We start from the raw sequence: 15,507 nt of genomic DNA, 5'->3' as shown, positions 1-15,507 counted from the left end.
AACCTGAAGATCACTGACGTCATCATGATTCCCAGTTGTGTTGAAAGCACCATAAATCCAGAGAATGCCAGACTTTGATAATAAAGTTTGATGACAAAATTTGCCCACGAAGGACCATCGCGCCACCTTCCTGTTCAAGTGAGCACAACAAAAATATCTTGTATGCTGCTGCATAAATTATGTAATATGCCAGGAAGATGTGTATACTGTAGCTAAGAAAGCAATACTAAGTGTATGTTGTGTAGTAAGCTGTTAGTAGCCCATGTGCCTCACCCTAATAATTTGGTCCCTTTTCCCCTCATAATTTAACCTACTGTTCTGATTTGGTGGTGCACATCTAGCCTATAACCTGTTTTAGAGAAATGTAATAATGTAATATAGTAAGAGCTTTCATTGTCTACTTATATTCCCCCTTTATTTATCCTCCAGTTCTGACTTGGTGTACAGGGAGAATACTATCAGAACGACCCATGTTCTGAATCCTGTCGCTGTATATTTCAAAAGTGCTAAACAAATAGTTATATTGACTACATCCGTCCTAGCTCGCTCATTGATGTCTTAATGGAAATTACGGATTGCCTTTTATCCGCTCGTCGTCCCCTAATGCCATAGTTTGTATATCTCAAATGTCAGTAGAAACCACATTTGTTTAAGCAAGTCAGCCACATCAACTATATTATCTAAAAATGGAAAGAGCATTGACGACGGGGAGAAAAAAAGTCCTGCAGTTGGGGCTAGTGGGTCTGGGCAAGTGTGATGTTTGTATAATGTTATTGTTTGTATGTGTATGTTTCGTATTTTCTATGAAATATCAAACACAATCTTATAAAAAAGAAGAGAGAAACCTCAGGCTGAAAACCTAGCATGGGTGGATTTCCAAGCGTTTCCTGTTCAGCAACTTGCATCTGAAGAAACCACAGCCATAAACTGCTCAAAAAAGAACCGCCTTTATCTTTCAACATCCAGCTCTGACAGCCGAAGCTGTTCAGTGTCAGTTCATGTTAGTCCTCCAGAGATGACTAACGCCACCTGCAACATCACCCACTACAGGTACCCTCTCTTCACGGCCACCTACAGTGGCGTGCTGGCCCTGGGTCTTCCCCTCAACACCCTCTCTCTGTGGCTCCTGTTATGCCGCTTGGGGGTCCGCTCGGTGCCCTTGATCTACATGGCCAACCTGGCCCTCTCAGACCTCCTCTTCACCCTCTCCATGCCCCTCCGGATCCTGTACTACGCCAGGGGCCACTGGCCCTATGGGCACCTGGCCTGCATGGTCTCTGGGACTCTGTTTACCGTCAACCTCTACTCCAGCTCCTTCTTCATCATGTTTATTAGCGTGGACCGGTTCTTGGCTGTGGTCTATCCTCTGCGCTCACGCCCGCTGAGGACGATCGGTGTGGCCTGGAAGGCATGTGCGGCCGTATGGGTGGTGATTGGTGCCATGGCGGTGCCAGTGGCGCTGAATCACCGTGCCAGTCCGAACCAGAAGTGCGTAGGGTGGCATTGCTTCGAGGGCTACGCTCAGGACCAGTTGCGCTTTGGGTTCAATATCATCTGCGTGGCTGCTGTCGTGGGAAATGTCATTCCCTACTCTGTAATCGTGGGCTGTACGGTGGTCGTGGTGCTTATGCTGAGAGTGCAGAAGGCCTCCTCTTCCTCATCCTCTTCCTCTGTGGATTGGAGCCGGATCGTTTGGCTGCTTGTGATCAACCTTTTGATCTACACAGTGTGTTTCATCCCCTTTCATGTTGCACTAGTCCTATATGGGCTCCACAGGCTACAAGTCCTGCAATCCCAGTTCCCCTTCTTTGACTTCCATATTGGAACTACCTGCTTGGCTAGTGCTAACAGCTTCCTGGATCCTCTCATCTACTACTTCGGCTCCAAGATTCTGAAGATAGAGAGAGGGAATACAGGAACTGGAGTTTAATTCCATGGTTCTGCCTAGTTCTGCCTCGTAGTGGAGGACTGGCATTAGTAGTGGTGAGAATGCTAGAGATGGTCTTGAACAAGTTAATGGTTGACTTTGTTGTTCTTACACATTCTATACTGTATTTATGCATGCGTGTGATAAGTCAAATGGCAAATGGAAGGGAATTACATTGGTTAGGGTGTTGACTTAAGAAGCACCCTCATTTGTCCTGTATCGCTTAAAGTCTCATTTTTTTGTGAAAACTTCTTTCTTCTGTCTATTATGAGTGTGATGGGGAACGAAATGTCAGTTGTGGTGTGTGCTTGTGTGTGTGTGTGTTCGTGTGGCAGGAGAGAGAGATGTCACTAATAGCCCTGAAGTATCGTAGATACATAATTAATGTACCAAATGTTGTATATGACAGTTAAATTGTAGCTTCGTCCTATATTATTATATAAAGCCGTTTTATAAACCTGTTGAATGTCTTCCGCTGAAGGGAGATGTAGTTGAAATGTAGCAATGTTATTTTCTCTGATTATTGGCCATTGGTCTGACTTCTGTGCTTGGATTTGCCGCAATTGAATGATGTATTGTGGAAATGTTTCCATTTTTATATAAGAAATATATTAAACGTTCATTTAGCCTTTGTATTCTCATGTGTCATTCTGTTTCTCTAAAACACACACACACACACACACACACACAGTAAAATGAAAATGCAAAGATAAAAGAACTAAGCAGTGTAGTTTAATTGTTTATTCATTAGGTACTGTAGTAGGATAAGCTATTACAAGTCAAATGACAGTACAGCATGGCGAGTCAGAAGAGAAGGGGACAGATCATGAAAATATACATCATACAGTAGGTCCCTTTAAAACAGCAACAGAATTCCTTCATATCATACAGTATGGTAAAAAAAAGGTTAAGAGAGCAAGACAGGCAAGCAATGAAGAGATAGTAGATCAGGATAGCAGGTATGGAACCTGGCTACAAGGATTCAACTGCAGAAGAGGCTGATCCCACTAGACAGAAGGAAGAGGACAACCACGTCCCAATTCTCCACCCTTCTCCTGAAGTGTTCACTTGCACACAGAATCAGGAAGTAGCCAAAGACACGCTGAAAGAAAGAGTTGAATTCGAAAACCGGTCCCACTGTAGGTAATTTATAAAGCTAGATCCATCCCCAAATATGCCTAAGTAACACCCTCATGACTCAACATAGCGTTAATGACTATATATTTGGTTCCGTTGGCCCATTGAAAGCACTGCTACTTCAGTCTAAGCCATGTGAGAGCCAGACAGAGTCAATGAGTGGAAGATACCACAAAGAGGGACAAACCATAGAGAAATTATCAGTCAATCACAAAACAAGTTTAGATAAAAATCTATGCATATACAGTATATATTGCTTATAGGAATGATGCAAAATACATATACACAATTCATGATTTACATAACAGGCGAAAGAACATTAAAATATACGAGGTATGTTTCGGGCATTTCTGGACAACAAAAACAAGACTTCATAGGTTCACTTTGGTTGAACCGAGAGACCAATAAAAACATGTCTGTCTGCACAGCGCATGAAGCAGCATTACGCCCAATTCTCTTCACTGTTACGCACACTGCACAGGGTTACAAAGAGAAGAAAAGTAAAATACTGAAAGGATAAACATGCCAACTCCATCTGAATCGATTGAAGTAAAAACCCGAGACAACTCATCTGATTATGCTGGCGTCAACCTCAAATTAAGACATATCAAATCCCCAAAAAACATCTGTGCAACATGGCATTAAAACCCAAGGATCAAAAAAGCTAAGGATTCATTGCATTACCGTCATTTTCAAAATATACAGACCATTGGAATACAAAAACAAATAAAACCAACACCAGAGCAGTAAACAACCCTTCAACTTGGGACAAAAAAAAAAGAATAAAAGAAAACATTAAAACCAATAACTATTTGGACAAACACAATCTTTTTAAAGTGCAATATAACGCCTAAGGGATGTGCGAGGTATGGTTTAAGAGTTGGCTTGGTGGTGTAGGGAGGCCATCTTGCCATCTTCTCCCTCGGAAAAGTTAGACCCTGTCACAGATCACCGTCTCGACAACAAAGGTGTTCTCAAAGTGACGGATGCTGTGGCAGTTCCTCGCCTCGCGCTTGTCGATGCCTGGAGAGAGGGATGGAGAAGAAGAGAAGATAGGTAAAGCTTACATCCAGTGTTAGGTGTCATGTTTAATTATGTTATATCTATAACATACTTTTGATATGGTTTGGGATATCTAGTGTGCTATTGCTGTACTGGGTTACAGAGGTACTGGCCACTCCCCCATTTGTGTTCATATATCCACATATTAGGCGCATAATAACCATTATGATACAGTTTATGTACAGGCATCCTCATAGGACTAGATAGCTATAGCCCGCTGCCTACCTCACTGACTGTTACCATGACTACCAGTACCAGCCTCATCTTGGATCAATGGAGTTGCCTATCAGTCCATATGTGTTCAGTGGCAAGGACGCATGTTACATCAATGCTCTGGTTCTATAACTGGCCAATCACAGAGCCACACGGAGCGAATTCCTACTGCGCAGCTCTTTCTTCCCCACGCACGCTGCCTGATGGTGTGTTGGAGAAATGACTCACAAACACACACGCTATGTCTCTGACATGATAACCATACAGGGGTGTGTGTGTGGAAGTTCGCCAAACAACTCATATTGTGGGAGGCTAGCGCCTGGCGGAGCCCACACACATACACGTATGTGCATGCTCTCACACACACACACACACACATACACTCCCTGTCTGAGAGCACACAGGAAGCTCCGATATCTGGCCACCTCCATCTCCTCTGTGATGATGGGTTTCGTACGGAGGCTTCTGACGGTCAGTGTTTCTCCCACCACACAGTCAGTCAACCCACGGATTCTCTGTTGACTCAGTGACTACTGTGAAAACACACACTCTTCTGTTCTCCTCTCCTCTGCACAGGAGAGGAAGCGTCTAACTGATAACATAGCACGTACATGCATCACACGTTGACAAGGCCATCAGTGTGGGTGTGAGTGCGAAATTGTACGCGGGTGTGTGAGATAGAGGGCAAAAGAATATGTATGTGTGTGTGTGTGCGGTACTTACGTCGGCGTGCGTCGCGTCGGCGTTTGAGGCGGTAGGTGTCTTTGCCGTAGCAGAGCCGGTGGATGAAGGGCCCCAGCTGTCTCATGTTCCTCACCCTCCCCGTCACCACCATCTCCTCCTGGATGATGTAGGTCTGGGGCAGATACGTGCCTCTCTGTAGGAGAGGGAGACAAACAGACTTTATATCACAGGGCGTACACAGCAATGTCCTACTGTAGGATACACACGCAAACAAACACCCAAGCAGAATGTCTCTCTGAAGGACACACACACACCCCTCTGACAGACATAACACAACAGCATACCTTGACGTTGATCAGCAGCTCCCACAGGTTCCGCGGTGGCATGACCAGGGTGGTGTTGAGCTCAATCACGTAACACTTGTCCAGGGCAATGTCATGGTACGCAGTCAGACCCTGGAATTAGAAATGACAGCAACAAATGTATCATCAATTCCGAGGTATTGAATAACTTTTTACCTTTGAGTAGCAGAAAGGTATTTGCTAATCACGTCTTGCAGCAGAGTTGGAGGAAGGAAGTGTCAGCAGTCTGACACTTCCTAACAGAGAAGGTATCATAAAACTTTCATTGCCTTGTAGACACATTCTCCAGAATCATATGCTCATATGTATACCAATTGGCAATGGGTGAGTCTTCTGGCACAAAATGGCTGCCTTGCATCATACTCCACATTGGCTGTGTGTATTGACATAGGGATGACTGAGGGTCCCTTGGCTCTTACCCTGTGGAAGTCGTGGATGATGTCTGCAGGGTCGCTCCCTCCGAAATGGGGTACGGGCACGCTGATCTGCTCGTAGTTGTCGTCCAGGTAGATGCCCACATTCTCCTCCAGCTCCTGTCTGCCATACATGGGGGCGTGCACAGAGTCCTCATACAGAACCCTGCAGTGGAACAGACTGTCCTCGGGAATCTAGAACACGCAGGGAGAACAGATCAGAACAGGGTTGGGATAGTCAGGGGGATATCTATATGTGGTATATCTATATCATTGATCATTGGTTCAATCAGAACCAATCTGTCTGTATGATTGAATATGTGAGGTATGATGTAGCAGGTAGTAGTACATTTACATTTAAGTCATTTAGCAGACGCTCTTATCCAGAGCGACTTACAAATAGTAGCTACTACTGGTAGTTGTACAGTAGTATAGTTTAGTAAGGTGTGTGAGGTAGTATGTAAAAGTTATAATATTTGACCTGTAGTATGAAAAATAAGTGACTAGTGGTAGTTGTGTAGTATAGTTGTATTATAGTAGTATAGTGAAATACAGTAGTATGGTACCTGTGGTATGAAGTAATAGCGATAGACATATATGGAGGCCAGCACCAGTCCTGACATGAACACCACCAGGCCAAAGGTGGGACAAAGCAGTCCGTTCAGATGAGACTTCTTGGGCCTCAGAGGAAGAACCAGCTCCTGGTGGAAGAAACGATACACAGGTCAGACCTACAGGCCAATGTTAGATAAGAGTGATAAGAATTATCAGCAGTATGCTTCCGCTATGAAACAGCAGTTTCCATTTCACTCAAGTAGCTAAGCAGTTATCTTCACCCATGAAGAAAAGCAAGACTATGATATCATCAAGTTCCTCCGAAACTGGAAACACTTATCTCCCTCACTAGCTTTAAGCACCAGCTGTTAGAGCAGCTCACAGATCACTGCACCTGTACATAGCCCATCTATAATTTAGCCAAAACAACTACCTCTTCCCCTACTGTATGTATTTATTTTGTTCCTTTGCACCCCATTATTTCTACTTTGCACTTTCTTCTACTACAAATCTACCATTCCAGTGTTTTACTTGCTATATTGTATTTACTTTGCCACCATGGCCTTTTTGCCTTTACCTCCCTTATCTCACCTCATTTGCTCACATTGTATATAGACTTATTTTTCTACTGTATTATTGACTGTATGTTTGTTTTACTCCATGTGTAACTCTGTGTTGTTGTATGTTGTCGAACTGCTTTGCTTTATCTTGGCCAGGTCGCAATTGTAAATGAGAACTTGTTCTCAACTTGCCTACCTGGTTAAATAAAGGTGAAATAAAAAAAATTAAAAAAAATCCCAGCAGAAATAGTCAGTCATATAATCTTAGAGTGAACTTCTCACACAGCGACACTTTCCTGTGCTACACCCTACCAAGCCATATCTTGCTTGCTTAGTCTGTGATGAGATGACTCTGTCCTTGCCAAGTGGTTAGTCAGAGAGGAATTCTCCAAGGCGTACTGAAGGCTGGAGATGCCTCCTCATCCCAACAGCCCACCCACAGTCTATCAGCCCTACCGTCAGTCTGCTCGCTATTAGCGATACGCTAGTCGCTAGCTAGAGACGGTACCCACACACGGTTGCTAGGGACTACGGAGGATCAAACGGGATGAGACGGATTGTGTTGTGTGTGCCGAGTGACGGCGAAGGAGGCTGGCACGGTTGTCTGGGAGCTCTATTCATAGACCTCTACTTCCAAGTGCCTTATTTATAGCGGTGACAGCTGTTACATCACCACCTCCGGTAGGAGGGCGATCAGAGCGATTGCGTGGAAGAGGAATCTCAAAGCGGTGATGGCATTAATAGTCTTTATACAGATTTGATATATACACGTATCCTATGACGCCTTTGCAAGAATCCCCTGTCTCCCACCCAATGTAGGCCATTTCTAAATCTGATGGAGGGTAGAGTTATCTAGCTCGTAGGACCTACTGTTGCTCAGAGTTTGACAGTCCAACTGCAAAAGTCAAAATGCATTTATTCTGCCACCTGTAGAAATAAAATTCAATGTTTGCCACAAATGGCAGGAAAACACTATAGCATCCGGGTGCTCTCTAATGACACAGACCTACAACTGTGACGTCAACGCTAACAGATTGAGCAGCCACATATAGAAACAACAGTGTGTAAATCCTAAGAGTCGACACTGAGCAAAAGCTTTTTATGCAAATCCAGTATGGCCACCCTTTTAGCAGCTCCCTGACAGTTATGTAACCAAATGCATATGTCTTATGACTCTCTACAGTGTGACTTGATTGCTTTCCTCATCTTCTTTCCTTCATCTGGTTTGAGTGAACAGAATGGATGAAAGCCAACCGAAGTAAACCTATGTTGCGCCTACCATATTGCACCTGTGAAGTATTTTCAGATCACTGCAGACTGCATAGATTAGGGTGATCATGACACAAGGCAAAAAAAAATCACATTACACTATTTAAATAAATGCATTGCGTCCTCATTTACATTTTTTTTTATAATACAACAACCTCACTGCGCAGGTTGCCCTCACGCGCTACGTTCTGGATTGGCCGGGGAAACCACTTCGGTGACGTAACCATAGAGAAGCCATAACGTCCCTATTTGTATGCACAATTTGCTTCGTAATTATTGATGTGATACAACTTCACAATATCAACCTATAAACGTTTTGTCTTGAAAGTATCACCTTATAAACGTTTTGTCTTGAAAGCTTTCGATAAACATAAATATTATTCGACTAAAATTGTATAGGATAGCCTACGATTCGTGGCTACATCTGTGGGGTACTCATTACGACAACTGTTTAACGGAAGCAAACAGCAAAACGAGAGTTTCTATTGGACTAATTAAGGTAAGTCCCAGCCCGTTTCGTCCAGTTTAAGAAACGTTTTGCAACAAAATCAGCGGAATGAATACACCCCTGCAGTGTGTCGTGGTCGTACACCCCCCCCCCCCTCTAAGAAGGTGACATAATGTCACCATCCTCCGGCTGTGCTGTCTAGCTTGTATCGGTTTTAAAAGGTTACTTTGGATCCGTGTTTCCAGCGCTTTCACTGCAGGTAACAACAGTACCAATAATACTGACAATAAATTATGCAGATTTACCTACTGTTGTTGTTATGGTCTGTTTTGGAAAAATAACCCTGATATAATGTAATTATTGCATCTTGGTCAGCAAAAAATCCCTCTTTCTCCACAACGGTATGTCAATACATGGAACATAGATAAGAGATGCTGAACTCACGTGTTCATAGGGCATGAGAATTTCCGCTTTATCTCCATCGAGCTCCTTCTCTGCTTTCTGCGCCGAGACCGACTGGAAAGTAATCTTCACCATCTTTGTCTATCTTTTTCAATACACTGACTTCCTCATTCGATGCTGGTTGATTATATAGTTGCACTGTTCTCTCGCCCCCGTCCTATCAATATCCTCTCTGACCTCAGATAAACGTCGCTGTGACGAACAACCGCATGTGGGACTCGAAAAAAATCATACCCTAATCACTTTTCAAAATAATTGTCGACATCCATATGAGGTTGATTCAAATGTTGCTTTTATTAGTCTGTTGTTTGTTATTGTGTTTTATAATAATTGAGTTTGTATAGATATTGCTGGACTTAAAACAGTTTGCACCTAAATGGACGTTTTTCACTGCATGAATTAGATTCAGAATATGGTGTTTATTTGCAAGATTCGTTAGGGCACCTTTATTTTGAAGGTTTGCACCAGATATGGGTATACTTTCCTCATCTTATTTTTAGCGCTTTTTTCCCTCTGATTTGCCCGAATTGACTCTGATCATCCGGAAGTCTATAATGATACGCCTATACAGGAATGATACTGAAATGATCTCTTTAATGACGTGAAATGTGATATGTGAGAGTACGCTATGTGAATGTTAACCACACATGTATAATCACTACGGAGTCTGAGTTTACACAGTGGGACATTTATTTTGGTGTTTCATTTAGCTGTTTAATTATTCTAAAGGTCATACTATAATGCCTAAGCATGAATAAACTATTCATATGAGTTAACAACCCCTATAGCAATGTATTAGCTGTCTGTCTGTCAGATCGTAGCAATAGAGCGCAAATGGAGAAACATCTTCAATTCATTTCACAACTCTCAATAAAGACAAGCATTGGAGCCAATGGTTGAGTTGGCCTACGATAATGTATATAAACATTTTGCTTTTGTCATTTCAGCAGATGTTCTGGACTTACAGTCGTGAGTACATGCAATTCTATTATGTACTGGCAGGGGCGAAAATCTGATATCAACTTTGGAGGGGACAATTACATAACATTTTCTCAAGAGCAATTCCTGAGGGGGACACCGAAAGTAGTGCTGTAACACACAGCCTACGTTTAATATGGTAAATGTATATTGAGGAACCAAAGAAATAAGGTGTTTGCCGTACTCCTAACTACCGGTACCCAAAACTACACAACTAATCACAACAGCAATACCATTGCCTTTAACAAATCTTAGTTCAGTCACCAGTTTAAGTTGAGAGTGGTGGTATCCATGGCATTTTCCAATTATGTTCCTATTTTACAAGTCAAAAAATTTGAGAACCTTTCTTAATGTTGCCAAACAAAGACTCAACAAACTTACCTGAGACTCCCTGTCTCTGCCAGTCTGTCCCTGCATATCTGTCCCCAACTCTGCTGTCTGTGTGCCATCTGTTGCCTGCTCTGCCTAATGACATCATTGTGAAACATTTCCATTAGAATTTCATTTCTTTCTTATGAACATTTTATCAACTAGTCTTTGAGATATTAGGCTACTAGGGTTCTTACTTTGCGTTTTGGTGTACTGAAAAATACTCTGTCTGTCTTTTTTCTGCCATTTTTCTACCTGGCTGGCTGGCTGGCTACACACACACAGTATGTAGGTTATTTACAGTAGGAGATGGGCTTCTATCATCTTATCTTCTATCATTCTATATGGGCTTCGATCTAAAAGGTAGCTAGCAAATGTGAAACGGATTGCAGTGACAAGAGTTGACAGCTGTATGAGTTCACCATTTACACAACATATGCTGCAACCTTTTGTAATTTTTATCGTTTGTTTCATATTGGCTGGCTTCTAACAATAGCTGAATTTGCAAAGCTAGCGAGCACCAATTCAGTGGTGTTTGCTATAATCTTTGCTACCCGGGTTAAATAAAGGTGAAATAAAATATATAAATAAAAGTTCCCTTGCGACAATTTAGCTTTTGCAACGAGACCATTAAATATATTTAAAACAATGGTAGAAGAGAGTGTAGTTCTGTTCAGTTTATCGCTAACCTTATCACAGGGACTTTGAAGCACTAACTTACATGCATGCTGATCTTGGAATAAATTGTGGATAGCAAAGATTCCATATTTGACGAGGCCACATAAATGGAATAGGTACTAGCTAGCTTAATAGTTAATATTTTTGCGCTAGCTCTGCATATTCAGCTAGTGTGTGTGCGCGATTGACTGGATTAACCTGACGTCAGTTACGTGCATTGAGTGCCTTTCAGACAGTAGATACGACCTCTACGTTACCTAGCAAGCTAAGGAACTGGCAGTGGATCAAACCATTGTGAGGCAAAGGGTGGGGGGGGTCGCAATCTTTTGAAACTTAAAAACGCGCTATTAAGTGTCTATAATCAGCACAATTGCTTTCATTGCGTATTATTAATATTAATTAAATTACATAGTTATGTTTCAGTGATATATTGGGGGGGACAAATCATATTTTTCCCAGGATGGGGGGGTCGTGTCCCCCCCAGGATTTCCGCCCCTGTGTACTGGTCCCCAGTGGGAATCGAACCCACAACATCAGCATTCTAAGTGCTACGCTCTACCAACTAAGCCACATGGTGTTGAGAATACTTTCTCTAGCCTATTCAAGACTAAGGATGGACGATATGTGACATATTTTCCTATTCAAATTTGGCCTAATGTCCCATTCTGTTAATTGTCTTGAATTGGGTTGGGATTGGCCTCAACTTTGGACATGACATGTATTAAGGGAAATGGCCCACAACTAAACTTGAAATACACGTAAAGGTGACTAATTACGCAACGTGAGAATTGTCTGTTAATGTTGAACGATTCAATAGCCTAATGGTGTTTGCTAATGGTTTGGCAATTTGGTTAAGTGTTTGTTTGAGTCGGAAGGTATGATGAGTACAAAATCAAACATTTAAAGGGCACATCCAAAATGATCCTTTAGGCGTATTGTTTACTTATTGTTTTTATATTTCCTAATTCAATAAATATCGGTTTTATGTGTTAAGTTATGATTAATTGCCTCTTTGCGATTTCCTGTTATAATTTCATTTCCATCTATCTTTCAAAGCATATTGGCCTCAGGAGCAGACTACAATTGTGGGTTATAAAATCAAAACTTATTTCGGGCTGGGACAGAAGCCAAAGAATATCCGTCTTGTGGTCTAGCCAAATCCTCTCCCTCTGCAGACAACTTCTGTGGTGCACAGAGGACAAAAGGCTAGAGCAGCGATTGGCTGATTCGCAAGTGCGCTGAACAATCTCTTGCTCACGCAGTCAGCCCCTCTATTCACATTTAAATGAGGCGTTATAAATACCTACTACTACTGGCACTATCGTTGCGCTTGAGGCTGCATAACAAATCTAGTACCCGTCTGCGCAAAAGTACAGCTCGGCTTTGTTTGCAGCAGGGACCGGCGGCCATCTGTCCCATTTACGGAGTGTAACGGCCGTGTGGATTTACCAAACCTCGGGCAGTGTCTGGGTTAAACTTCTACAACATGGACCCCACTCACAATATCAAAAAAGAACTGAGTAGAGACGAAGATGAATACTATGGCATTAAAGTGGACAGAAAGGTAGGCCAAAGTGACGATAATTGTCGTGTATTGAGTGGTCTTTGGTTTGACTAAATGTAGCCTGATTTATTAATGTGGCGGTGAATTATTATTTTTTTTCAGATCAGAAAGCCGTTGGTTGAGAAAAAGAGACGGGCTCGCATCAATGAAAGTTTGCAGGAACTCAGAGTTCTTCTCGCAGACACAGATGTACGTTTTTGCACATCTTATATCACTTTATATCACATGTCCCCTCTCTTTGTGTAGCCTATTGTCGTTGCATTGTAAAACCAGTTATTTACATTGTAGCCTATCAATATGCCATTCACAGTTACAATCAAAGATGGAGAATGCCGAAGTGCTGGAAATGACTGTAAAACGAGTGGAGAGTATCCTTCAAAACCAAGCACAAGGTAAACTATAGGATTATGCACTTGTGCACTCATGGACATTTTCACCCAAATGGTAGAATATTGTTTGTGTAAGGCCTGTGTTCAGTGTGTCTCAGTAGTGTATCTCTCTAGCTCTGTTTATACCTGCCTCTAACATGCGTCCTTCATCCTGATCTTGATCTGATCTTGTCTGTTTACACTTATAAGATCTGATCACAATGCGTCTTTTAATCGTCTACACCTGTCTAAAAATGTGGGCAACATCAGAATGTGGACAGAATCAGGACCAATAATGAATGTTAGAAGCAGGTATAAACGGGGCTTCTGTCTGTGCTTTGTCAGAGGTAGACCCAGTGAACCAGGAGGCGAGCGAAAGGTTCGCTGCAGGCTACATCCAGTGCATGCATGAGGTGCACACCTTCGTGTCCAGCTGCCCGGGAATCGACGCGACTCTCGCGGCGGAGCTCTTGAACCACCTCCTGGAATGTATGCCTCTGAACGACGAGGACAGACTCCAGGTGATGCTCCAGGATATTATGGCGGACTGCTCCACTAATGGCAGCAGCACTTGGCCCAGTTCTGAGGGCATTTACGCAGCACTGGTCTCCCCTGGAGGAAGGAGCATCCCCAGCGGAAGCTCCTCAACCCCCTCCCCAGCGTCCTCCACCACCTCCAGCGATGACCTGTGCTCGGATTTGGACGAGACTGACTCTGAGCAGAGCCACATCTCTGTGGACGCTGAAAACCAGGATGTTCTGAACATGCCCAGAGTGGCCTATTCCAAGTCCATGTGGAGACCTTGGTAGAGCCAAATTACTGTAGGCCTACAACTGTCAGTTACTAGAGGAATAGCCTAAAAAAGTTATTGTATATTGTGTTTTATTCTGTATATTTGAAGATACAATTCCTTGTAATCTTGTTAGACTGTTGGATGAGAGATGTAGGAATAAGATGAGAAGTGGGACACTATCACTACAATGACTATACCTGGTAATGCAAAGTCCGGTTGCAAGTAGGCTAGAGGTGGCATCATTTTAAAAAGCAATTTGTGTGTCTTTTAGCCAGAATTCTAGGTTATACAGATGTAAATATGTATTTGTTGATAGTATGGCTGTATAGAAAGTACCATGTCCTAGTAAACCGCAATCAGTAATGCCGTGTTGTGTGGAAATTATTTTATTTGTGTAGGTTTAATCAAATAAATGTTATGTTATCTGTAACATTGTAATAACAAATGTTTTTCAGACATAAATTGTCATGCACTGACTTAGTTCATTTCATTAAATAGATTTTCTCTTCATATTGGACTCAGTTTATCCTATTTACTCAGCTGTGAACATTTTCACATGAAGCAATGGATAATCAGTCTGTTGTTTCAGGGAAGTATATATCAGGGGGCTCCTGAGTGGCGCAGTGGTGTAAGGCACTGCAACTCAGTGCTAGAGGTGTCACCCTGTTTCAATTCCAGGCTGTATCACAACCAGCCGTGATTGAGAGTCCTGTAGGGTGGCGCACAATTGGCCCAGTGTTGTTGGGGTTTGGCTGGGGTAAGCCGTTCAGTTAAGAACAAAATAATTTGTTCTTAACTAACTTGCCTAGTTAAATAAAATAAATATTGCTGAAGCACACTTCTAAAACAGGGACCAGAAATGGTTTAAATTCTTTCCTGCTAAACTAGCATCAAACAGTCATTCCACAGTAATCACATTTAGGCAATACACTGGTAGCACTAGATATTAACCATATAAGCACTGTGTGCCGTTTGTGTGTGTGAGGTTAGGCTTTGAAGTTTAATTTAGGACTACTTTAGCACAGCTGGACCAGTGGGCCTTTATCAGGTGAGAATGTCTGGCTTTGGCCTTCTTGTCTTGCCTGGCTAACCAAACTCCTTGCTCTGGTCAAACGCTAAGCCATGCCCACGGACGCTAGTTTCTTCTCCTCAATGAATCTGGATCTGAGTTCCTCCCCAATGATTTCAACACCCTTAGCGGAGTTACCAACAACCAGATGTATCCGGTTTTCAGGGATACAGCTAATTCAACCTAGTTTCCTTTTCTGCCCCCAAAAAAACGGATGTCGAAACTCCACGCGTTTTAGAACTCAGCTAGGCATATTCTTTTTCGCCTGCCATGTTAAGTTAGAGTTCTAGAACACACACATTCAAACCATTCTGATTGGTCCCAGAAACCGATGGGTTGGGCCAAGCCAGAACAGTTGGTAAAGCAGAGTTTTTAAAATTCTCTAATTGGTTAGAAATGATTCAATCGCTGATGACTTTGTTTTGTACAACACCCCTCATTTTGACATCACAAACGACTTCTGGTATGTAGGGAACATAGAGCAGTGGAAGAATTCATTTTGAGTCGTCAGGCAACTTCTTCTCTACAATGCAATGTGAGATCTGGCACCTGGTTCATTTGATGGCCTTCATTGGTATTCTGACAGCGTTAAATTC

At 42.5% G+C, this 15,507-nt stretch overlaps 3 protein-coding genes across 4 annotated transcripts; 2 read left to right on the top strand and 1 right to left on the bottom strand.

Annotated features, from left to right (window-relative positions):
- Positions 1-972: 972 nt before the first annotated feature.
- On the top strand, positions 973-2,560 carry lpar5a (lysophosphatidic acid receptor 5a). Its single transcript, XM_029704630.1, has one exon. The coding sequence runs from the start codon at positions 1,016-1,018 to the stop codon at positions 1,928-1,930; it is 915 nt and encodes a 304-aa protein (XP_029560490.1). The 5' UTR covers positions 973-1,015; the 3' UTR covers positions 1,931-2,560.
- Positions 2,561-2,653: 93 nt separating this feature from the next.
- Positions 2,654-9,301, bottom strand: LOC115156852 (integral membrane protein 2C-like). The gene is made up of 6 exons (XM_029704626.1): positions 9,075-9,301; positions 6,365-6,499; positions 5,805-5,993; positions 5,368-5,478; positions 5,063-5,216; positions 2,654-4,087 (listed from the first exon to the last, which is right to left on the bottom strand). The coding sequence occupies exons 1-6, from the start codon at positions 9,165-9,167 to the stop codon at positions 3,996-3,998; spliced, it is 774 nt and encodes a 257-aa protein (XP_029560486.1). The 5' UTR covers positions 9,168-9,301; the 3' UTR covers positions 2,654-3,995.
- Positions 8,458-14,352, top strand: LOC115156853 (transcription cofactor HES-6). Of its 2 annotated transcripts, XM_029704628.1 has the most exons (5): positions 8,458-8,681; positions 12,514-12,681; positions 12,784-12,870; positions 12,992-13,073; positions 13,395-14,352. In XM_029704628.1, exons 2-5 carry the CDS (start codon positions 12,604-12,606, stop codon positions 13,856-13,858), a joined length of 711 nt encoding a protein of 236 aa, XP_029560488.1. In that variant the 5' UTR covers positions 8,458-8,681; positions 12,514-12,603; the 3' UTR covers positions 13,859-14,352. The 2 variants fall into 2 exon arrangements, with proteins under 2 accessions (XP_029560488.1, XP_029560487.1); XM_029704627.1 differs by lacking the exon at positions 8,458-8,681 and having other exon boundaries at positions 12,177-12,681.
- The last annotated feature ends 1,155 nt before the right edge of the window (positions 14,353-15,507 follow it).

Source organism: Salmo trutta, chromosome 21 (genome assembly GCF_901001165.1).
Source record: "Salmo trutta chromosome 21, fSalTru1.1, whole genome shotgun sequence".
Lineage (NCBI taxonomy): Eukaryota > Metazoa > Chordata > Actinopteri > Salmoniformes > Salmonidae > Salmo > Salmo trutta.
Note: the sequence above shows the minus strand (reverse complement) of the source record. Positions and strands in the feature narration are given on the sequence as shown.

What these genes read in the sequence shown, in the direction of transcription:
- lpar5a (XM_029704630.1), top strand. Translation starts at nt 1,016, where the DNA reads ATGACTAACGCCACCTGCAACATCACCCACTACAGGTACCCTCTCTTC.
- LOC115156852 (XM_029704626.1), bottom strand. Translation starts at nt 9,167, where the DNA reads ATGGTGAAGATTACTTTCCAGTCGGTCTCGGCGCAGAAAGCAGAGAAG. An exon ending in TTCTCATGCCCTATGAACAC is followed by an intron (nt 6,500 to 9,074) that starts GTGAGTTCAGCA and finishes TTCTTCCACCAG; the next exon opens with GAGCTGGTTCTTCCTCTGAG. An exon ending in CCGACGCGACGCACGCCGAC is followed by an intron (nt 4,088 to 5,062) that starts GTAAGTACCGCA and finishes CCCTCTCTCCAG; the next exon opens with GCATCGACAAGCGCGAGGCG.
- LOC115156853 (XM_029704628.1), top strand. Translation starts at nt 12,604, where the DNA reads ATGGACCCCACTCACAATATCAAAAAAGAACTGAGTAGAGACGAAGAT. An exon ending in GCATTAAAGTGGACAGAAAG is followed by an intron (nt 12,682 to 12,783) that starts GTAGGCCAAAGT and finishes ATTTTTTTTCAG; the next exon opens with ATCAGAAAGCCGTTGGTTGA. An exon ending in CCTTCAAAACCAAGCACAAG is followed by an intron (nt 13,074 to 13,394) that starts GTAAACTATAGG and finishes GTGCTTTGTCAG; the next exon opens with AGGTAGACCCAGTGAACCAG.